Raw genomic sequence first — 23,022 nt, 5'->3', positions numbered from 1 at the left:
AGCGTGGGTGCATAGGAGCCAACTCCTAGGGCCGAGGTCCCTTTGCCCCTCTCCAATAAAACACCCACCTGCAATTCAAATGGGGTGTGAGCAATCTTGTGACTGATTATGCAGGGCGTGACTCCCCCCCCCCCCCTTATATTATTCAAGTCGGCCTCTTTGGGTGTGTGGGTCGCCTTGTAAGACGAAGCGTGAGGCATTGGTTTCCTTTTCTCTCTCCTCCGCCTGACTTGTGCCTCTCCGTGTTGTCTCCGCTGCGTTTGGGGTGTGTGTTGGAGGGGAGGGAGAGGGGACGTGGCTGCCTCTTGTGTAGCCGATCCCTACCGGAGCTGTGTGTGTGTGCGCGCGGTCGCTCGCGTGTCTGAGCGCGCTCTCGTCGCCCGGGAGAGATTTATTGGCTGGCTCCTGCTGAAGCACGCTTGAGTAACCCGAGCTGCTGCGAGCCGCTCCGGAGCTGCCCGCAGGCGGCTCGGCGGGGACGCGTCACCACACTCACTCTCGCCGCTCTGAGCACCGCTCGACGCCGCGCCGGAGCGACCCAGGCAGCCTCGGCTGTTCCTTGCAAAAGGGCGAGTAGGTTGAAGGGCTGGGCTCGGCAAGGAGGAGCAGAAGCGAGGCGGAGAGAGAGAGACGCGCCCCGGCGCACCTCCATCGCCTAGGCGAGTCGCCCTCGTCGCCGCGCTGCGCCTCGACGCGCCCCTGGCCGCCTCCCTGCCCACTCCATCCATCCCGGCCCAGAGCGGGTCAGGTTCGCCCCGAGGCGCTAGGCGAGCATGGAGCTGAGTCCGGGAGGGCAAGCGGCGGCGCGCTGCTGAGCTAAGCGAGCGGCGAGCTGCCCCCGCGGCCCGAAGGGACGATGCTTTCTCGCAAAGGCTAGCTCGAGAACCAGGCGCCCAGCGAACGGAGCGCGCCCGGGAAACGGAGCGAGCGAAAGCCGCCGCCGCCGCCGAGGATTCCTCGCCGCCGCGCCTGGGCTGGGGGAAGGCGACGCGCGAGGGGCACCATGCCTGTTCGCCGAGGTCATGTGGCACCACAGAACACCTTCTTGGGGACCATCATCCGCAAATTCGAAGGACAGAGTAAGTTCTCCGCCAACCTTGGCGTTTCTTGCGCAAGGGGGAATGGGGAAAGGGGGCTGGGTTGGTTGTGGGGGGGGGGGTCTAGGGCAGGAGCTCTGAGGCGGGCGAAGTTGAGCCAAAGGCTGTCGGACGGGAAAAGTCTGAGCTGGAACCCAGAACATGTCTCAGGGTGGCTTCCCTTCCCATCCTTCCTTTCTGGTCCAGAAACATTTCGCTTAAACTCTCGGCTTGTCATGCAGTGAACTCTTAGCTATATATACCTGCCTGTCCGCCTTGGGACCGACCAAGTGAGTCAGAACGTACAGAAGGCTTGCTTATGAAACCTCCCATTTTCTCCATCGGGAGTGGGGTTTGAAGTAGATTGGGGTGTCCTGGGAAATGCCAGCAGAGAGAATTAGCTCAGGGGCAGAGCATCTGCTTTGCATGCATGCATGCGGAAGGTGCCAGGTTCGATCCCTGGCATTTCCAGGTGGGGTGAGGTTCCCCTCCTGCTTAAAACCCTGGACAGCAGCTGCCAGTCTAGATTAGTGGTCTGATTCTGTTCAAGGCAGTTTCCTATATTCCCAAACAACCTGCACCTTCCTACCTTGACCCGTTGCCCAGAGGCTCCTTGTTTAGCATTAGTTTATGGAAGTTTCCAGCAGGAGGATTCAGAAGGTATTTCCAGAGGAAACTTTAACTATGATGGATTTGGATTTCTGCCTGACCTGTAGGACCTTTTCCTAATTTCAACAGCAGATTGTGAAATAGGTGCAGTGGACCGCCTTGCCTGCAGTGTCACTCTGAGCATGTTTACTCGGAAGTAAACCTCATATAGATTTAGAAGAAGCTTAGTTCCTAGTAAATGCACTTGAGGTTGCAGCCTTAGAGTGCAATCCTATGCAGGGTTTACTCAGAAGTAAGCCTCGTTGTGTTCAGTGGCACTCACTCTCAGTTAAGTGTGCATTGGATTGCAGCCTTTATCTTTTGGATGCAGGCAATGATTTTAAGAAGATACTGTAATGCCTGGTCTGGTTTGGTTCTCTAATACCGCGAACACCACACACTGAAACAATACGTTGGATGCATGCACATTCCCTTAAATACGTAGTAAAATTAAAATACGTTGAAGGATATTTTAGGAGTAAAATGCATTTACTGCAAATCTGTCTCATTGTAATAGGCTCATAGCTCACCATAAAGGTCAGATCCTGCAGCCCTTTGAGATGTAAGTAGCCCATTAAAGTCAGAGGATTTATTTATCGCTGCTAGGGTGTGCATAATGAGACCATTGAGTGACAGGAGCTGCAGTTGCCACAAAGAAAGCTTGTAAATAATCAGGCACCCCATCTGGGATGAGCTGTAAATTACAGGTACAGTATCTGACAGAATGTGCAAAGGGTTGAGAGTAACCTATTATATAGGGTGTATTGCAGCCTTTTCAGATTTCCCATCATGCTTCCAGGTGTAAACATTAGGACAATGGCATGTTGCGTTGCTCACGGGGGTAAATCATTCACATTTCTTCCATGTGATAGTTTTGATGCAGCTTGGGAGGGAAGTCAGGTGAGCGACTGAATCATGTCTTGGTTCATATTGTGAAGACAGATGTGGCTTCAAAGCTGCACTTGCCATTAAAAATAGAAGCTTCAGCAAAAAATAAATAAATAAAAAGCACAAAAGAGTAGCCAATGTCATTTTGGTAGAGAGAACCCTTGAATGAGTGTTTCAAGAGAAATGCCTGACTAGCGTACATTGTTACACTCGGACTGTATAAGAATGATTGGGTTACCATTTCTCTCCCAGTGATCTAGAAGTGTGCCTGGTTCCGCACTTAAAGTTACAGTCTTGTATACACATACTCAGGAGTGACATCCATTGTGTTCAAAGGGTCTTGATTCAGAGTGCATGCTTTGGATCACACTCTAAGTCTATCAACTGCACTGGGTCTGAAACAAACTGAAAATCAGTTGGAGCAAGAGAACTTGCTTCTTGGTCAGCCGCTCCTTATTGGAGTGTATGTGCTGTTCTTTGCAACTTAACCCTGCAATTTGGCATCATTTTACAGAGCAATAATTGTGGCATAATTTTGTACAGCAATCAGCGTGTATGGGAAGGCATCCATTTAAGCTGGCAGTGCTGTGCAGGAGAGTGCTGGGAGGCCAGTAGTGGTCCAAGCAGGAAGAGGGGAATACTGTAGTTTTCCTTCTTTCTTTATGTTGCTGTTGCACTGTAACATCTCACAGTGAATCAAGTAAAAATCAACCAGACAAGTATACTTGTCTGGTTACATGACAAGTAAAAATTGTCTCCAGGTGAGACCCTGAATCGAAAAGAGACCTCTCCCTGAGACGCTGGAGAGTGCCTACCAGTCAGAGTGGGCACTTAGGAGCTAGAATCAGTGATTCCCAAACTTGGGTCTCCAGCTGTTTTTGGACTACAACTCCCATCATTCCTAGGAAGCAAGATCAGTGGTCAGGGATGATGGGAATTGTAGTATGAAAACAGTTGGAGACCCAAGTTTGCACAACACTAAGGAAGATGGACAAATAGATAAGGCAGCTTCCTAGGAATCGAGTCCTATTCTCTACTGACCAGCATGGAAGCTTTTGCAAACTGAATGGACTGTTCACTCTCTTTTAAAGTTTTGTTTCTCAGTGCTCCCCAGATTACTAATGTAACTGATGACTAATATAACCAATAAGGTATCAAAAAGGCTAATGGAGATTTTCTTTAAATGGAATTTTTTTGTGGATTTATTTGCAGTGGTGTTAAATTATTAGTAAAACACCCCTATTCCACTTTTCCTGTTGATCTGTCTGTACCTAGGATTTAATTAAAGCTGGAGTTTGCTTCACAATCCCAAACTTTTGGGGCCCATGGGCACCACACACACAAACGCATATACACCCCACAACCCATTCTGTTGACTACTCCTTTTAAGCCTAGTTTCAGAAGGGGACAGACCCTGTTAGTGCTTGGGAAAGCCTCTGTTGGCACCACATTGGCAACCCCTATTACAAGTCCTATTATGAAGCCTATTTCCTAAGCTTTGGCAAGCAACCCTATCTAAAATTATTACTTGCTTCCCTCCAGGCTACTTGGATATCCATCCTAGCCAGCCTTCCCTTGTTGGACATTTTCAGCACAACAAAAGCTATGGTCATATTTGTATTTGCTGATAAGTTTTGCAATAAAGGTTCCTGGATCAAATCCCGCAGCAGTCCAGGTGACTTTGGATTTAATTCATCTACTTTTTATTGATTTTTTTTTAAAGACCTCTGGTACATTTGTGTAGTGTTGAATATCTACTGAAGTTCACTATACTGTAGCAGTCAGATGCAGAAATATCTCCTGACAGACAGCTGTGAGGTTTTATGAAATGTTGCACAATTACTGAAAAATGCATTACTTTTTTATTGCAGATAAAAAATTCATCATTGCTAATGCTAGAGTGCAGAACTGTGCTATCATCTACTGCAATGATGGGTTCTGTGAGATGACTGGATTCTCCAGACCAGACGTCATGCAGAAACCATGCACCTGTGACTTTCTTCATGGACCAGAGACCAAAAGGCACCACATTGCCCAAATTGCTCAGGCTTTGCTTGGGTCAGAGGAGAGAAAAGTGGAAGTCACCTATTATCATAAAGATGGTAAAGTAGTTTCATTTTTTAAAAAATGTCTTTGACAAATTGGCTTCCTTTGGAACTGGTTTTGAAAGATGGCTTCTTTGATACTACAGGTCAGAGTTTTGTTAGGAGTCAGTCAACATAAGATATGCTATGTTGTGTGAAACATGCATTTATACAAAGGCAGCTAAAATAAAAGTACAGTAAATACAATGGGCCAGTCATCCAAATAATGCAGGACCACATTAAGAAAACTTTTGATAGTGGCTTACCTATACAATGCACCAGCCCAAACCTAGAACTGTTCGCCTCAGCCCTAGTGGAGCTGCACTTCTTTCATATGCAGTGAAACAAGGTTGTTCTTTTAAGGACATTTACTCTGAGGTATCATGCTCCACTCCAATCAGGGCAAGTTGCTTCTGTTTACATGTCCTCAGGATTGGTGTGTAAGCAGGGTTTGTTCAGAATTTGCATAAAAATGATGTAAGGTCGTTGTTTCAAATGGCAATTTTCAACTTCCCCCTCCAATTTCCATTCCAGGAAGTGATTTCTTTTTTTAAAGAATAGAAATAACTCTTGACCGGGGGGGGGGGGATCAAGTGTTTGTATGATTTAGATTTTTTTTCCACCTTCAGGTGTTAGTATGTGTTAGGCAGTCACCATCTGTAGGAACAACTGCTGAATTTTGAATGCATTTTTATCTCTTTTGGGAAAATACAACTTTTTTTTGGTCATGATCACCATCATAATCATTTTATTTCAGATTGTACAAAAGAGTTTAGAATTCATATGTAATTCAGCCATATAATATGTTTTTATTAATTGGCCTTGAATTCATTCATGAAATTTGTCAATGTTGTCTCATTTTATGGATGGGAAACTAAATCTATGAGATTGGTGAGTGACTTGCTCAAAATCAATGTAGTGTCTACATTCAAACAAGGAATTATGTGTGCTTGAAGCTAATGAAAACACCGGGCTTATGTATATGTGCTGAATAGTGACTAATGATGAGATTTGAGGTCCTTTCGGGATGACCTGTTTATTGAGCATCCATCCTGATTTATTTATACAAAGTTTGCAGGGAGACTAGGTGACGTTGGCTATTTATGGAGCATTAGTTCTGATTTGTTTGTGGGGAGGTTAAATGATTTTGCCACAAGGAAATGCTATCTCTCACTTTCCAGTGCATTATATTCCTTATCACAAAAAGTTTGATTGGGAGGGTAGAGGATCAGGCATGCTGCCCTGGAACTCCCAACCAAATAATATTTAATTGCACAACCTGAATTTCCAGGTTTGTGATTGAATCCTATCAGAAAATAGCTGCAGCCTGAAAGTGTTTCCTAGTTTCAGATCTACCGACAGAAATATCCTTACCAATGTATGCGAAAGCAGAATGAGAATGCAAGCAATGCTATTGTTGATCATATAATCTCTGACAGTCATGTAACCTGTGGTGTCCGTTTTTTGTTGTGTTGCTGATCCCTTGCCCTCGCGAGTGACGCCGCTGTTTAATGAAGGAAAGGAGATTCCGTGCTGAGAGTGTTGATCTGTATGGATTGTTTCACATCATGGAAAAAGCATGCTCAGGCATACGCTTAGGTTAAAAGGGGCACCTGACTGAATAAGCTACTCAGCAGTCGAAGTAAAGAGCAGTCGAGTCTTGCCCTGAAACAATCAGCTTTAAACAAACACCCTGTCATACTGCTTCAAATACTGAGTAATTACTCTGGAGAGAGTTTAAAAAGGAGGAAAATGGATGGGGGAGAAGGATCTACCTGTTTCAGACGGAGGACAGTTTGGCGATTGTTTTTAGAAAGAAAGATTACAGGCTGACTGAAATATACTTGACATAATTAGTCATGGCATGAACTAAGAACAATACAGCATAATGCTTTTGATGGGGGGGGGGGTGCAAGGAAAATAAGCATGCATGTTCATTTGTCATGATGCAGCCTGATAAGGGAATGGTGATGCTAATTATTTCCGAAGGTTTAAATTAGTTTTCTTTTCTGATTATTCAGCATTATAAGTCAGACATTAAACAAATCCGAATAATGCATAAGCCTGTTGTACTCTATTTTTGTTTGCACTGTGTACATGTACTCAAAGGGGAAATGCAAAGTAATCTCGTATATTCAAATTTGGAGCTTTAATTAGCTTTGGAGGCCTGCCAGCCTGCTGTTTACATTCATTTGAGAACTGCAATGATAGAGGAGAATCAGGCTTTAAAGCAACAGTGACACATGTGGTGCTTTGCTTCTTCTCGCTGGCATTGCCAAACTGGCATTTGGGTACACGGATGGTGGGTAGAGTTACTCCTGTTGGTGCTAAGAGTATAATATGGAACCCTTAAAAAATCCAGAACAGCTCTGGATTCAATTCCATTCTGAATGTTCAAAGAAAATGTATCTGTTGATCCAAAGGCTGTGGCTTTCAGTGGGTGCAAATGTTGCTTGCTAATTTGTTTTAGCATTCTTGAAATCTTGCCCTTCTTCCATGCTTCTCAGAGCAGCTTATATAAAAGTTGCCCAACATTTATTCTCATAACCACCCTGTGATGTAGGTTAGACCAAGATATAAGGCACGCCTCCTACATATAAGATCCAGTACAAACCTAAGCATGCTAATTCAGAAGTCAGTCCCCTAGATTCACTGGATTTTACTCCGTGGTAAGTGTGTTTAGAATGGTAGCTTTGAACTAATGGAATGGCCATTTCCTTTGTAGTAGTTCTCTGAGAGGGCCTAACTGCCAATGGGGAATACTTTGCATCTTTGCTACCAAGCTACAGTTCCCAAGATCCAGTTAAACTTATATAAAATATCTAGAACTGTAATGCAGATGTGAACATAGTGACTGGTGCCAAGACAACCTTGGTTGACTGGTGATTATATATCTGGGGTTCCTTGCATCATACCTAACACTCTGTCCAGTGCAACCGTCTGCTTCTCCTGGCTGTGCTCCTCTCTTTCTCAAAAGAACTAGAGTGCAAGAAAGGGTTTGGCCCTTGGTGCTACTAGAGAATCATAACTCTTTCTACAGGACAAGAAATTGTCTATTAAAACAGCAAGGCAGGTGCCAAACACTAGGGCAATATCCACTCACTTAGAGCTCCATCCTGGGAGGCCGCCACCTTCCTGTGCGGTTGACGGAGGGGATGGTCACCTGGTGCCACTCACCTCTGGCCATGTTGGACCCTCCATTTGGGGTAGGCCTCACTTGCAAGGCCAATCAGGGGCATGGGGACTGCTTCCTGCCCGTCCCTGGTGTATTTAATGGGGTGGCCAGGCCACCCTCTTTGCTGACCATCGCTCTGTGGGCTTTGTGTGGTCCACAGGTTGCCAGTTGGTGGACAGGGCCCTAGAGGCTGAAGATGCCGTGCCTGATATATTTTATAGCAACTTGGTGAAGAGGAGGGAAATGCTAGCTGATGGGACTGTCACCCCTAGAAGGAGCTCAAAGCAGGTATTAGCCCCTGAAGGGGAGTGTTGGGGAAAACCCTTTCCTAAGCAGAACCCTGAGACTTTTAATGAAATGGATCCAGCGTGGTGTCCAGGTAGCAATAAATAGAAACCATGGCAGTAGCTGCAGCAGCTCCAATCACGTGCTTTGTTATGCCATTGGTTTCAATGGGATGTGCATATTTATAGAACTGAAGCAGCTATGTTTCACCCTGTGAACCTTTGGGATGAGCATTGGTGCTTACTTTCTCTATGCTTAAGATGTTGGCAGGTAACTATCAGCGGATATTCAGAAGTAAGACCCATTGAGTCAGGTGGAACTTACTCTCAGGTAAGTGTTATAGGATGGCAGTCTAAGTTTCAAACTTTCTGAAAGCTTCTTATGACCTGCTCCCCAGAGAGGCTTGCCTGACGCCATCATTACATGTGTTTAGATGCCAGGTGAAAACATTCCTCTTTACCCAGGCCTTTGGCTATTGAATAATCTACAGCCTGTAAAAGCGTGAGGGAGAGGACTGTTATTACGATGACTATTTTATTATCAGGCTTTCTGTCAGTATGCTTTTTATTATGTTTTTATCACTGATGTTCTGTAATGTGTTTTCAATGTTGTATACCATCCTGGGGTCGTTTGATATAGGGTGGTATATAAATTGAATTAATAATAATAATAATAATAATAATAATAATAATAATAATAATAATCAGTGCTATTTTTCTGGAAAAAGAGGTGCCGGAACTTACCACCTTGTTCTCTTATAATGGCAAAGGCGCCCACCTGAGGGGTGCCAGAACTGAGTTCCGGTGAGTTCTGGGTAGAAAAAAAGCCCTAAAACAAAAAAAAGCAAAATAAAAAAACAACCACTACCCCCAGTCTCTCAGTTTGGCAGGCCTGAAGTGTCCCTGGGTTAATTGCTTCACCTGGAAGTTGGATTTTTCATGAACCAATCAGCCAGTCACCAGTCATTGGGATTTAGGAAGCTGCCTTAAATTCATTTAGACCATTGGTCCATCTCACTCAATATTGTCTACACTGATTGGCAGCAGTTCTCCAGGGCTCTGGACTGGGCTCTTCCCCAGTCCTGCCTGGTGATGCTGGTGACTGAACTAGGGATTTTCTGCATGCAAAGCAGATGCTACCCCTCTGAGCTATAGTCCCTTTCAAATAAAATGCCGTCAATTGCTGCATTCCTAACACATTCAAGAATTACCAAAGTTAACATCTCTACCTGTCAGTGAATGGCTCTCAGCTTCCTGGGATGTTCCAGCATTATAAGAAGCAATTTCCATGAGAAGCAGGAAGAAGAAAGGAGATTTTAATAAGAGGGTTTAATGTTGGCCAAACCACAAGCAATTGATCGAATTAAACTGACGCAGAGTAACACTTCTACGGTCCATGTAAAATCACCGTGGAGAGTTACGCATATACCCTGTGGGAAAAGGAGGCTCCCATTACAGAACTCTGCTTAAACTGTATCTATATCATTTTTGTAGTTCCCTCCCCTTTTTTCTAATAGAACCATTTGTCTAAAGCACAAAGCCTATATGTATATTTCATTCCATGCCATGAGCTAATCCTTTATGGGAAATTAGTAAAATAACCAAGGGGGTGGGGCATAATCAAAAGGAGCACTTGAAAAACAGGCCAAACTTTGATGTATAAAAATACTTTAAAAAAAGAAAAGAAGTGATTACATACATCTCAATGGAACAGCTAAATAATCTGCATTCCCTTTGACTGCAGTCACTCTGCTCAGCTCAGGAAAGGTGTGTGTCTTAAATTACCAAGGTATATGAAAATCATATAACCAATTATGCCTAAATAAAGTGTTTTCCAAAGTTGCCCAATAGGTACTAGTAGCTAGTAAAATTTAGAGTAACAGGGAACAATGTTCCTCCTCATCTGCTTCATAACATCCTTTCTACAATTAGTTTATCTTTAGTGACTGATCTGATTAGGTATCTTTGGAGGGGAGATACTGTTTATGCAGTATATCAATATTTTTGTTTTAATAAAGTTATTTGCCATGGAGATGTGTGACAGCTCTTTCTCTGAGGACTCCCATTTCTCTCTTTAAGCCATTATTGCATAAATCATACTTGACAGCTGTAAAATATTGCTTGGGGTGATAAAGCTGTAAAGCTTTGACATGAAAACTATAATTGTGAGGGGATCGAGGGTGGGGGGTTGTGTATTTAAATCAAGGAGCGCTGTATCCTGTCAGCCCTTTTCATGTGTGATGGGTGCGCTGTAAGATGATGAAAGTCAGAGGTACCTAAGTGTAGACATCCTATGAAGTCTGATTATTGACAGGAGAGTGAAGTTGCTCAATGCTGCTGCGTAACTGGAGAGATTTTGTGGAGGAGGAATACAAGGGCAGGACGTGGTGGTGACAGATAACATGACAGCCGGAAAGAATTACTTCTGACAGTTCTTTTGATATTCCAAAGAGCAAAATAATATTGCCACCATCTTTTGTTGAATTGTGCAACACGGAGGGTTGATCTGATAAACAAACAGAATTTTGCTTTCCAGAATCACTGAAGTTGCTAATCAATAGTTTAAAGGGCAAGGGGAGGGGGAATGAATTTACATACTCAACAGCATATTGTGTTTATCATTTGTACAATGCATCTTATTCAGCCTTATGATCACCATGTGAGGAGAGTCGGTAAGATGTTCTTATGGGTGATGGCAAGGTCCAGGGGTGATAAGCAAACAAAGAGAGAATGCCTAGGAGCATAGGAAGTTGCCTTATACTGAGTCAGACCATTGAGCCATCTAACTCAGTATGGTCTCCACTAACGGGCAGCTTCTCTCTGGAGTTTAGCTGGAGATGCCAGGGATTGAACCTGGGACCTCTTGGCATGCAAAGTGTATGCTCTGCCAATGAGCTATTTTCATAGCAAACAGGGAGAGGGAGAGCAGGATGGCTGGAATGTGATGGCACAGAGAGAAAGAGAGGAGTTTGCAACCCTTCTAATTCTTCAGCTCTACCGAGACGGCTCCTAAGTGACTTTCCTTGTGAGTCAACAGCTCTTTATGGGGGGGGGGGAGAGAAAACCCTGACAGCGATCCTCCTGTATTTCAGACAGAGTGCTTCTTTCAGTCCTACACGGTAGTGCTAGGGATGGAATGTGGCCCCTTCTGCGCACTCAAAGCATGGCATCCACTACTAAGCTACAGGCTTCTCTGTGACATGTGGGCCTACATGAACCCTTGATCTGACACACCAAGGCAAGTCTTAGGTCCCGAGTTTACATTTAAGGAACTGTGGCTGAATGGTAGAGACTCACCCGCAAGGCCACATTTTGAGTCCATGGAGTGAGTGAGGACTGAACTCCAGATGTCCTTTTCGAGGCATTATCGCCTCTTTGCTATATTGGCTTCTATTGATGATGATGATGATATATTTATTTATATCTCACCTTTTCCCCTGATGGGACACAAGGTAGCTTACATATAAAATTGAGAACCTCTAAAAACATATATAAAAAATTGTTCTTAAACATTGCTAGAAGTAAAATTGTATACATATATGAAATCTTTTTAAACCATACAAATAATTGCAATATAAACAGCAAGGACCCATCCCTTTCATTAAAAGCAGTCAGTTCCCCAAAGCCTACTGGAACAAGAAGGTCTTCACCTGCCAGTGGAAGGACAACAATGAGGGAGCAAGTCTAGCTTCTCTATGGATGGAGTTCCAAAGTCTGGGAGCAGCCACCAAAAAGGCCCTGTTTTCCTTTAAAGTATATATAAGTTGCCTCTCTGCCCAAAGGCACCTGACAACAATAAATGCCAGTAATTCCTTGTCCTATGCCAGGACCCTAGACTCTGGGGCGAAATGGAACCCTCCAGGCCTACCTATCTAACCCTTGGAATGCCCCTCCTCAGCCCTGCTTTGTATCCAAAAAGTGTTTTTGCCAGGCTGGAATGTGTCCTTTAACTCTGCACATTTCTCTTGGTTGAATGGCTCAAGCATAGAACTCTCTCTGTGTGTGTTTGTATAATGTAGTTTACAATACAAGAGTAAAATTTAGAGGGGTTTATTTTTGCCTTTGGCCCTGCCTACCACTGGCGTGTGACCCTGGGAAGGTTTCCAAGAAAAGGATATGCCCATTCTTGGGGGGGGGGGAGGAATTCCCACCCCCTCACATAGTCTAGAAGACAGTCAGCACCAGAGTTTTTTGTTTTTGTTTTGAAAAGCCACGTGTTTCATTGCATTCTGAAGTGCCCAGTGAAAAATATCCAAGAGTGGAAACCAGAATTCCACACAGTGCCTGCTGCCCACCCCCGCTCAGAATAGTATTTAGCACCCTCGATTTATAAAGGTTCATCTCCCACATTAAAGCTACCTTGGCGAAGTGCAACGCAGCCTTTTCAGTTTAGCCTGTCGCACCTATTTGCCATGGGTGTTCTGAGTGACGTTTTATCAGTCAAGCTCACTGCCCAGGTTAATAGCCTGTAACAAAGCTCCGTCTCAAAAACCGCTAAAGTAATGACAGAGCACGAGTCACAGAGGTGAAAGTTAGCAATTGCTATTGTACAGTCTGCCGTCTCATTAGTCACGCCTTTTGTTAGAAGATCAGGTGAACATTGCTGCCGCTGACCTTCTGCACGGTGGCACCGAGGTGTTATCCAAAAACCCAAGAACAAGAGGGGGCCCTCTTCTTAGCTCCAAACCTTGTGTGTGACTTTTATTGCCAGCATGAAGCACAATCCACTGAAAGTTTCTTCTGCAGTCCAAGGAGGACACTGCCTAACTACCCTTAGTCTGCCCTCAGGCCACACCTGCCTGCTTTCTTTCTTACAACCAGGCAGAGGGTGGCTCTGACTGACATTGGTTATGGCTCCACCTACTGTTAACCTCCCTGCCTTCCACCCTCACAGTCGCAATGAGCACCGGCCACCACTGCCTGCAGTAGACCTACATCGCAGTGGATGATGGTAGCTGCTTAGGAGCACTGCCAAGCCCTCCTTTAGCTCCCGCACATTTCAAGCAAGTGGGAAAAATAGTCAGCAAACCCTGTCCATTTTTAATATTCACAATGCCATGAGGAAATATCTAAGTCATGTATCTCACAGAGATGGAATGCTCCAAGTTATTCTTATGGATACAAGTTATTCTTATGGATACAAAAACTTAGGGACTATGCAGAAAGGGCAAAACTTACCAGAAAGGGAAAAAAAAGAAATCAAGATAACAAACATTTTATAAAAGAATGGAAATGGTTTATTGAATATTGACAAACAAATTATAAATAGATAAGAACATTGGCAAGATTATTGTAATAATCTGCAGTTTTGTAAGAGTATATAATTAAAGCAGATGAATAAAAGAATGAGTTAAGTTAATTTAGAATATGCATGAAATGATAAAAAATAAAATTAAGGAACCGCAGAAAGAGGAGGAAGGAAGTTGAGTTTTGAAATGTTAAAATGACTGTAAAATTATTGAAATTGCTATAAATGAAAATCATAAATTTTATGTTTTTCTTTAAGAAATGCTCCAAATTATTCTTCCCTATCTGTGCTCAATGTCTGCCGGTCTCCTGTTGCCTAGGATGTGGACAGATGAACCTTCTTCACTGCAGAGCAAGGATGAGGAACCTGTGGCCCTCCAGTTGTTGTTGGACTGCAACTCCTGTCACCCCTGAGCCTTGGCTATGCTGGCTTTGGCTGATGGAAATCGCAGTTCCATCACATCTGAAGGCCACACATGTTGCCCACCCCTAGCGTAAATCTTGCAACATGTTTCACAAAGCTGGGTCTGCTTTGTGCAGCATACATCAGTTGAAGGTGGAAACATTTGCCACCTGATTCACTTGTCACCAGGATCTTGGCATCCTAAACTTTATATATTCTGTTTGGAGGCTGTCAGGCCCAAGGCCAGTTAAAAGATCAATAGAAGGAAGAGCAGTGGAGGCCTCAAAGTGGCCCATCAAGTGATAGCAGCACACACCTGAACTGAGCAGGTACATGGGTGCCCCCCCAGAGGCGGATTTAGGGCAGCGCCTGTGGTGAGGTTACACTGGGTGCACAGCCAAGGAGGGCACCTTCTCAAAGCCTGGTAGACAGTAGCCTGGCTTCAGGAGAGACATGTGATGGTTCTGACAGGGTCCTAGAGTACTCCATCCTCCTTCCCCAAGCTGGACAAGCACTTACAGGGTTTTGGGAAGAAGATAGGAGGGCTCTAGGACCCTACCAGAGCCTCACACCTCCATCTCAAAGCCTGGCTTAAGCTGGCGCTGTAAGGGTTGCGAGGGGTGGGTGTCAAACGCCCTTACACAGTGCAGCATATAACCAAGGTCTACCCCTGTCTCCCTGTTACACTCTTCTCTACTATGGGGAGAGGTATTGTGTTTATATTTAAATTAGAGTATTCACCTCCAACTTTGCATCAGAGAGATCAATCAGCTTCTCTAGTGCGAAATAATACCTTTGTTTTATAGCCTATATGCATTCTTCAATTAAGTATAGCAGAGTCCTGGCTGACTTAGCTGAATTGCAGTGATGGTTCCAGGACACTTATCAGTCGCTTCGCAAGTTGATTATCTGTGTGCACCCTATAACAAAGTGTCAAGTAATTGATTGTTTCTACAGCTACTGTTGGAAAAAAAATATTTCGTATACAAAACTCACAATCAGAAAGCGTTCAGCAGAGGCCTACACTTTCAATATTGTCTGTAGATTTTATTTAATGCCAAGAATAGATCTGTTTGTTTCTCCTTCTTCTTTGCCCCATTTTTTAATCACCCACTTCACTGAATAGCTCTTAAATGTCATGAAAGTAGGTCTTTTCCATCCTTGTAAAATGTCTGCTTTGTTTTTCAACAGTGATTACTAATAGCTATGAAAAGTCTTACACAGATGAGACACCAGCAGTTTTCACACTGAGACAATATAAATGCTCTTACACGTGCTAAAGGAGTTCTAGGTAGGCACTGTTTTGCAAACACCTTGTTCTGTATCTATTTCCAATGCCATCATGTAATTTTGAACTGCAAAACAATTATGGCTAATAAGACTTTAATTAACTCTGAGCACTTTATTATGAGTGCATCATATCTGCAATGAAGCAGCCTTGCTTCAGAGGCTAATTATCAGTGGAGTGATTTTATTTCCCTATATTTTAGTCAGAAAGTGGAAGAAAGTCCCTTACCCAATTGCAGGAGACAAGTTGCTAACATCATTCCGACTTACTAATAGTATTCTGCAACTTGACAAATGTCACACTCTCTTTCTTACCTCTATAACAAATGCTAAGATTTGAAGCTGGGGGGGTGGGTGGGTTGCACCCTGTATTTATGGAGACAGGAAAAAATGAAGCTGTGAGTGATATAGCTGTACCAGCACCCTGAGCTTACGGATGTGCTTTGTGCAGCTCAGATCTCAGTTCTGTTACTTTCATCTTTCCATTCTTTGTCTGAGGAACTCGAAACAGCTTACATATGGCTACCCAAAGCAACAAAGAGTCTCGTGGCACCTCAGAGATTATCAGTGCAATCCCCAAGCATATCTACTCAGATGCAAATCAGATGGAATATAGTGAGGCCTCTTCTAAGTAAGTGTGGGTACGATAGCCATACTATAAATTTATTGTGGTATAAGCTTTTGAGGACCAGAACTCACATCATCATATAGTGGTGCCTCGGGAATCTTTTGTTGTTGTTCTTACAAAAAGCTAGCAACATGTAAGATGTAAATTGTCAAACTGTTTCTGTTTAGTAGCTACTAGCTGCCAGCTATCAAATATATCTGCACTTATGATTAAGCAAGCACAATCAGTCAGCAAACTACACTCTAGCCCTGAGAGGAGGCCATATTACAGACCCTCCAAGCATCCCTATTTTCCAGGGAGAAATATCAGAGGGTATGGGGTTATCCAACTCTTGAGCCATCTGAAGGCAGCCCTGTATAGGGAAGTTTTTTTAAAAAATATGTTTAATGTTTTATTATATTTTTATATATGTTGGAAGCCACCCAGAGGGGCTGGGGCAATCCAGTCAGATGTGTGGGGTATAAATAGTTGTTGTTGTTGTTGTTGCCCTATTTAGAACATCCCTATTTTCATCGGAGAAATGTTGGAGAGTATGGTATTAGCCTTTAGGCTTGCAACAATATGGCTCCTTCAGAATGCTTAAGTGTTACCCACTCTGTCATGCTTCAGTTGTGAGTGGAAACTCATCTGCTGGAAGTTCTATGAAAATTGTATCAGACCACAACACCATGCAGAGACCAACCAATTCAGGCAGCAAATCAGTTACAGAGTGTCCACACGTCCTGCTTAACACAGCCTTCTGTTTGAAGTGCTGCCTGATCCAAGCCTGATTTTAGGAAAAAGAGCTAGAAGAAGGGAAAGTCTTGATGCTGTCTTGAAATTGCCCTTCAGGACTTAGCACCTGGACAGCAGACACCTGATCATGCTATTCTTCACTACAGTGAACTGCCAGTCAGCATAGACAATACTAAGCTGGAAAGACCAATGGTCTAACTCAGTGGAAGACCAACTTCCTGTATCCTTGGCCCAGTATACTATACCTGTTGTTCAGCCCGGACACTGAGATCCAACTCTGAGGGCCTTCTGGTGGTTCCCTCACTGAGAGAAGTGAGGTGATAGGGAACAAGGCAGAGGGCCTTCTCGGTAGTGATGCCCACCCTGTGGAATGTCCTCCCATCAAATGTCAAGGAGATAAGTAACTATACAACCTTTAGAAGGCATCTGAATAGGGATGTTCTTAATGTTTGATGTTTTATTATGTTTCTGTATATGCTGGAAGCTGCTCGGAGTCAGATAGGCGGGGTACAAATAATAAATATTATTATTATTATTATTCCATTTCTGTTATTATTCCATTTCATATTATTACTCCATTTCTACAGAGTAGTTTCTGAACGGACATTATGAAAGAGAGAGAAAGAGAGCATTTCCAGGGAAGATAGTAAAGGTAAAGGTACCCCTGCCCGAACGGGCCAGTCTTGACAGACTCTGGGGTTTGTGCGCCCATCTCACATCTATTGGCCGGGGGCCAGCGCTGTCCGGAGACACTTCCGGGTCACGTGGCCAGCGTGACAAAGCTGCATCTGGCGAGCCAGCGCAGCACACGGAACGCTGTTTACCTTCCCGCTGGTAAGCGGTACCTATTTATCTACTTGCACCCGGGGGTGCTTTCGAACTGCTAGGTTGGCAGGCGCTGGGACCGAGCAGCGGGAGCGCACCCCGCCGCGGGGATTCGAACCGCCGACCTTTCGATCGGCAAGCCCTAGACGCTGAGGCTTTAGCCCACAGCGCCACCCGCGTCCCTAGGGAAGATAGGTAGGAGTATAAAATGCCCAATCATGGCAAATGGAATTATTTCTTCACGGGCCAGCTCTGTTTCCCCACTTATTTCTTAATAATATGGCTCAATAGAGAGAAGAGAGGGGTGGGGAGAGGACAGCAAAATATTAAATAAGCCATGACACAGGCTTCATAGGTTCACTTCTAGAGGATTAAAGGACAATGACACCCACACAATTCTATCCGGTAGAGATCGCATTCTCTCAGCTTTGTAGCTACAGCACCGTCCCTGATAGAAATGCCAAAGGTATGAAACATTTCACTGGGGATTTAACTCCTGAAGCCGCAGCCGCTTTTCAACTTCATGTTTTGCATGTAGGTACAGATGCTCAAGCATAAACTACATGCAGCTCCCGTGAAGCATAAAGCACAACTGCAAGTAACATTCGGTTTGTGTCTCTTGGAAATACACCAAAGTGGATCCCTGCTCTGCTCCTGGTTACTATGCAAGCAGAATAGGAATAGACAGGGGCAGAAGGGAGGAACCCTAGAGGAAGCAGTGAAGGGTCGGAGAAGGTCTTCCATGGGAGATGCAGGATGGAAATTCAGCATAATCTCATGGCTATTTGCAAATGCAATTACCGTATTTTTCTCTCTATAAGATGCACCAGACCACAAGACGCACCTAGTTTTTGGAGGAGGAAAACAAGAAAAAAAAAATATTCTGAATCTCAGAAGCCAGAACAGCAAGAGGGATCGCTGCACAGTGAAAGCAGCAATCCCTCTTGCTGTTCTGGCTTCTGGGATAGCTGCGCAGCCTGCATTCACTCCATAAGACGCACACACACTTCCCCTTACTTTTTAGGAGGGAAAAAGTGAGTCTTATAGAGCAAAAAATACGGTATTTAACTTGCAGTTGACGGGGTGATTTTATTTTATTGTTTGCTGATCTTTTGTCGATATTACCTTGTAGAAATATATATGTCTGTAAGAGGGAGTGTGAAATATATACAGATTCCTGAATTCTGTTTTTCATTAGGCTTTGAACACTTAGAGGGTGGCAATGTGACTTGTGTTGTACATTTGGGTTGTCAACCACATTGAGCACAGTTATGTGGTATGCAAGTTCAAAATGAAATGAAACGAGAAATGAAAATTTAAAGATAAACTCATGTATCTGCTGCTTGGATAGGCATGCCAGAGCACAAAAGGAGAGGAAGAATCAGTTTTCATATTTAGGAGAATAACAAAACATGAGTTTTACACGGGTGCTGTTCTGACAATCTGACTTCTTTCTAAGGACTGGGGCTGCTTATATCAGTCACTGGCTGCAACTGTCTTCCATCCTTTGCCTGCTTCTTTGCCATACTTCCATTCATTTAATATAAGAGGCATAATATCCTGGATCTTTTTCAAATTTCTCACTGATACGGCTTTCCTGCTCTATCAATTTAACTCATTCAGAAGAAGTCAGGAGTTTAAATTTCCTTGAAAATGATATCAACGGTGCCAATTAGCGAATGCAGCGAAAGTGATTTATGCTACAAGATATAGACCTGCTCACATTTCCTACTTGGCATACTCCCATTTTTCTCTTTTGGTTTTTTTTTTTTAAAGACAGCTATAGATTGCTACAGAGGCAATGAAAGTTGATACAGAGTTGTGTTCCTGAGATGCTGATGCCTAGTGATTTTATCACCTGTACAGGTTTGGAGCTAGTGTGGTTTTGGGGTGGGTTTTGCTTTTTCTCCCTCTGTTATGTGTACTATGTGGCCTGGCTCATGTTCCCAACTCATGTAGAATCACTTGCTCTGCAAACACCTTCCCTGATGCATCTGCTTGTGGCAGACTGCTTCAGGCTGTAATCCATAGGGGCTAGGGTGCTGCTAGCTTGATCTTTGAACAGAGATTTGGCCTAGTTGGCATCATAGGCTATTCCGTGTATACAATTACTTCTCTGCAGTGCCTTGATTTCTAGTATTGCTTGTTAGGTTTGGGATCACTTGTCTTTCATGTCTTCTTGTGGTCCTACTCCTGTATAAAACACTTCTCTCCCCTTCTGTTGTGTGCCCTGCCATATTTGACATAGGACTCCCCCCTGCTGCTTCCCCCCTTAGCTTATTCCCTAGTAAAGACACGTGCCATTCCAAAAATCATTTCCCCCATTAAAATTTGCCAGTTGTTATGATGATGTAGCTGTTAGAAAACTTGCAAAATATCATTCTCCTTCTTCAAGTCATAATTCATGTAGAGACATAATTCAGACAAAATGGGAGGACTGGATTTTTCATTCTTGTGTACTTATTACCATGCTACACAGATTAGACGGGGATCAGGTCAGAAGTTAAGACAACTTGTTTAGTATACATAGGTAAAAAAGGTAAAGGGCCCCTGGATGGTTAACTATGGGGTTGTGGCACTCATCTCACTTCAGGCCAAGGGAGCTGGTCTTTCCAGGTCATGTGGCCAGCATGACTAAACCGCTTCTGGTACAATGGGACATCATGATGGAAACCAGAGCACACAAAAACGCCGTTTAGCTTCCTGCCACAGCAGTACCTATTTATCTACTTGCACTGACGTGCTTTAGAACTCACTCCTTCTGTATTCACGCCTTGCTACAAAGTTGAACAATATATTCTTCATGGCCGGGATTCAGGCTTGCAAATGGCCACGCTAATTGGACTATAGCCCTCAGAAAGATTGTCAGAAGGTGCATATAGGAAACTAATGTTTGGTTTTATTTTACAGCATAAAGTGTACAGTGCCACATTATTTGTGAGACAATATATTTTCCCTTGTATAAATACTTTTATAGGAAAATTTATTATACTGCTTATTATATTCACACAAAACCAAATCCCTCTCACTGAAGCATGTTTTAAGGACTCTGGAGCTCTCATCCAAAGCAGACTATGTATCTTGATCTCATTGTTGACTGAGTTGACATGTCTCTAGCTTTGATGTACTGGGAGGAATGATTTTAATGCAGCTAACTTCTTTTCAACCTAAACTGTGCACCTTGTTTTTATGGAGTCAGAAATCTGAATCCTGGTTCATCCAGGACCCTGTGAACAATGCTCCATGAGGTGGGAAGCCTCTTAGTGACTGTAACAGTTCTGACAACGCCCACAACCACCTGCTGAAAACTACAGCCCCATCTTCTTTCAGTACCACTGTTGTCTGCCTGCTTATCCTCCATCCATCACAGCCTGGCTTCTTCTGGCAATCAGAGCAGCAAAGAGGAACAAGTAGCCACTGCTTGTTTTTCCTTTCTTGTTCCTCTCTTATGTGCTGAGTCTAGAAAGAAGTTATGTGCCACCAAGGAGGGAGGGAGGGAGAGGGTAATCTACAGGTGGCCATAAGCAGTTATTAAAGCTGCTAGCTGCTACAGTCACTTGGAGCCTTCTCACAACGTGGGTCCCCATCCGCAGGCTTATGTATGAACAGGGATTTCATCATCACCACATTCCCTCACTGAAAAAGTTTGAGACTGGCCTATCCTCATCTGTGAGCTATGTCAAAAGGAACGATTGTTGGGCTACTACAGCAGATAATGAGATAAGGCAACAGGACAGAATTGGTCTTCCCTCTGCAACAATTTGGATGCAATCCAGAAAAAAACAGATGTTCACTTGCAATCCCATTGTTTTCGATGAGATTATCCATCTGTCTATATTCCATGTGTTTGTATTTTGTCTGCATACATAGACCCTGTGCACAGCCTGTACATCCTTACAAATGTAGGCTCTGTGTAATGAGTTGGCAGGATGATGGGGAGGAAGAAGAGGATCCCAGTGAGGTGCAGCCAGGACTGGGATGCACCAGGGCAAGCAAAGGATGGGGAAGAAAGTACTTACACAGGAACCAGAGCAGCAGGACCTGTCACCAAAGCCAGAGGGACCCTTCTTCATATGAGCACGGCAAGCACTGAGTAATAGGGAGCAGTCGGGGTGGTGCTCTAGGAGGCTGAGGCAGGCAAGGCCCACAGTCCAGCTCCCTAGCCAGCCAGATGGGGCTCACTAGCTATGGGAGAAGGTGTGATTCCTCAGCTGGAGTAGGCTTAGGACAGGTGAGGGTCACATGTCTCATTAAGCCCAGATACTGCAATCAGCATCCAAAGTGCAAAAGCAGAGCTGAGGTAATGTATCTGCTTAATTGCCCATGGTGATGGACCTTGGCTTGGATGCTCCTGGACTGTGGTTCAGGACTGTACTTTGGGTTTGACTCTGGACTGTATCTTGACTGTGGGACTTCAGACCTGGCTACTTGGATTGACCCTGGACTGTGTTTCCTGACCTTTGGACTTTGCTTGTGTGGCTTGACCCCCAGACTTTGGACTTGACATACTGACTTGCTGCCTGGAAGGCCAGGGGTCCAGGACACTCTGTGCATGTGGACAGGAACTGAAGGTACTTCTAGATGGGTATTGATTGCGGGATCGCTGCTCCTCATGTATTCATGTTCGTTGCAGTGTGTCCTCATTATGTCATTGGCATCAAAAGGCCAGGCTATATTTCCACCACCACCAATTTAATCCAGATTTTCCCTTTTGGGTAACAATTCATTTGTTACTTCTCAGTGACCAATTTACAATATTAAGCCCTCATCTGGAAGCACCCCCTGAAGGAAAATGGCTCCCAATTCTTTGCTTATACAGAGGGTCTATTCTTGGATCTGCAAGCCACCCCAACCATACTCCTGTCCTTATGACTGTTCAGTCTATCTAAATTGATTTTGTGAGCATGGCTTTAGGTTGCAATGCTTAAACACATTTACAGGAGAGTAAATCCTACTGAACTTGGTGAGACTTATCTCTGATTAAACAAGCTTGGTACTGAATTCTTTTGAATTGATTTTTGGATTTGGTTGTTTTACTGCCACTCATGCCTTGTATTCCTTTAAAAATGTGCTCACTGTATAGTTAAAACATTTCTCAAGTACAGAAGCTATGGCGTATAGAGGGGAACCATTGTTTACATAATCAGAAAGCACCTCCCCTTTCATTTTCCAAACTCTGGTTACCTAAAATGTTACATGAAAGTGTTCTATGAAAATGAACTCACTTAGGGAGAAGAGAGGAATCCAGGTAGATGGGTTGGCATAACATAAGGTAAAAGTGAGTTGCAGGTTTCATTTTTTTCAGCCTATTGAGGGACATAATCAGGGATATGGCTAGCAATGGTGGCTCTTGCCTACTGGAACTGGAAGGCAAGGAGGCCAACAGCAGGTGGAGCTAGAATTCTTCAAGGGCAACAATGAGACTTAGAAGGATGAAGCTGACAGGCAGTGCTGCCATCTCCTGGGCTGGATATAAGTCGGAAGGTGGGCAGGTGATGGCTGGTTGAAGGCAGACTGAGTTGTGTTGGTCAGTGCTCCTTCACCCTAATGTGCCTGCCTCCATGGATTGCCAGGTTGTTAGAATCATCGAAGCACCGGTCCATGGCACACATTTGCATATGCTAATATAGGTGCATACATGCAAGTTTACATGAAGCAAATGAAGATTGTGGGTTGCTGGAGTCTCGCTAGGGCTGTGCTTTGCAGTATGCCCAGCAGCGTGAAAGCAAAATGGCTGTTGTT

General features: G+C 44.0%; 1 protein-coding gene across 12 annotated transcripts in view; it reads left to right on the top strand.

Moving 5' to 3' along the window:
* Nucleotides 1-338: 338 nt before the first annotated feature.
* Nucleotides 339-23,022, top strand: part of KCNH7 (potassium voltage-gated channel subfamily H member 7) — a 263,311-nt gene continuing 240,627 nt past the window's right edge. For 11 of the 12 annotated variants that reach the window (XM_081199246.1, XM_081199245.1, XM_081199244.1 and 8 more), the window contains exons 1-2: nucleotides 339-1,079; nucleotides 4,484-4,714. In XM_081199246.1, the coding sequence (XP_081055372.1) occupies nucleotides 1,004-1,079; nucleotides 4,484-4,714 (307 nt within the window). In that variant the 5' untranslated portion in view covers nucleotides 339-1,003. The remainder of the gene's footprint in view (nucleotides 1,080-4,483; nucleotides 4,715-23,022) is intronic. The other variant, XM_081199254.1, reaches the window with a different exon arrangement.

Source organism: Podarcis bocagei (assembly GCF_964188305.1).
Source record: "Podarcis bocagei genome assembly, chromosome: 1".
NCBI classification, from domain to species: Eukaryota; Metazoa; Chordata; class Lepidosauria; order Squamata; family Lacertidae; genus Podarcis; species Podarcis bocagei.
This window is presented reverse-complemented; position numbering and strand designations above follow the sequence as displayed.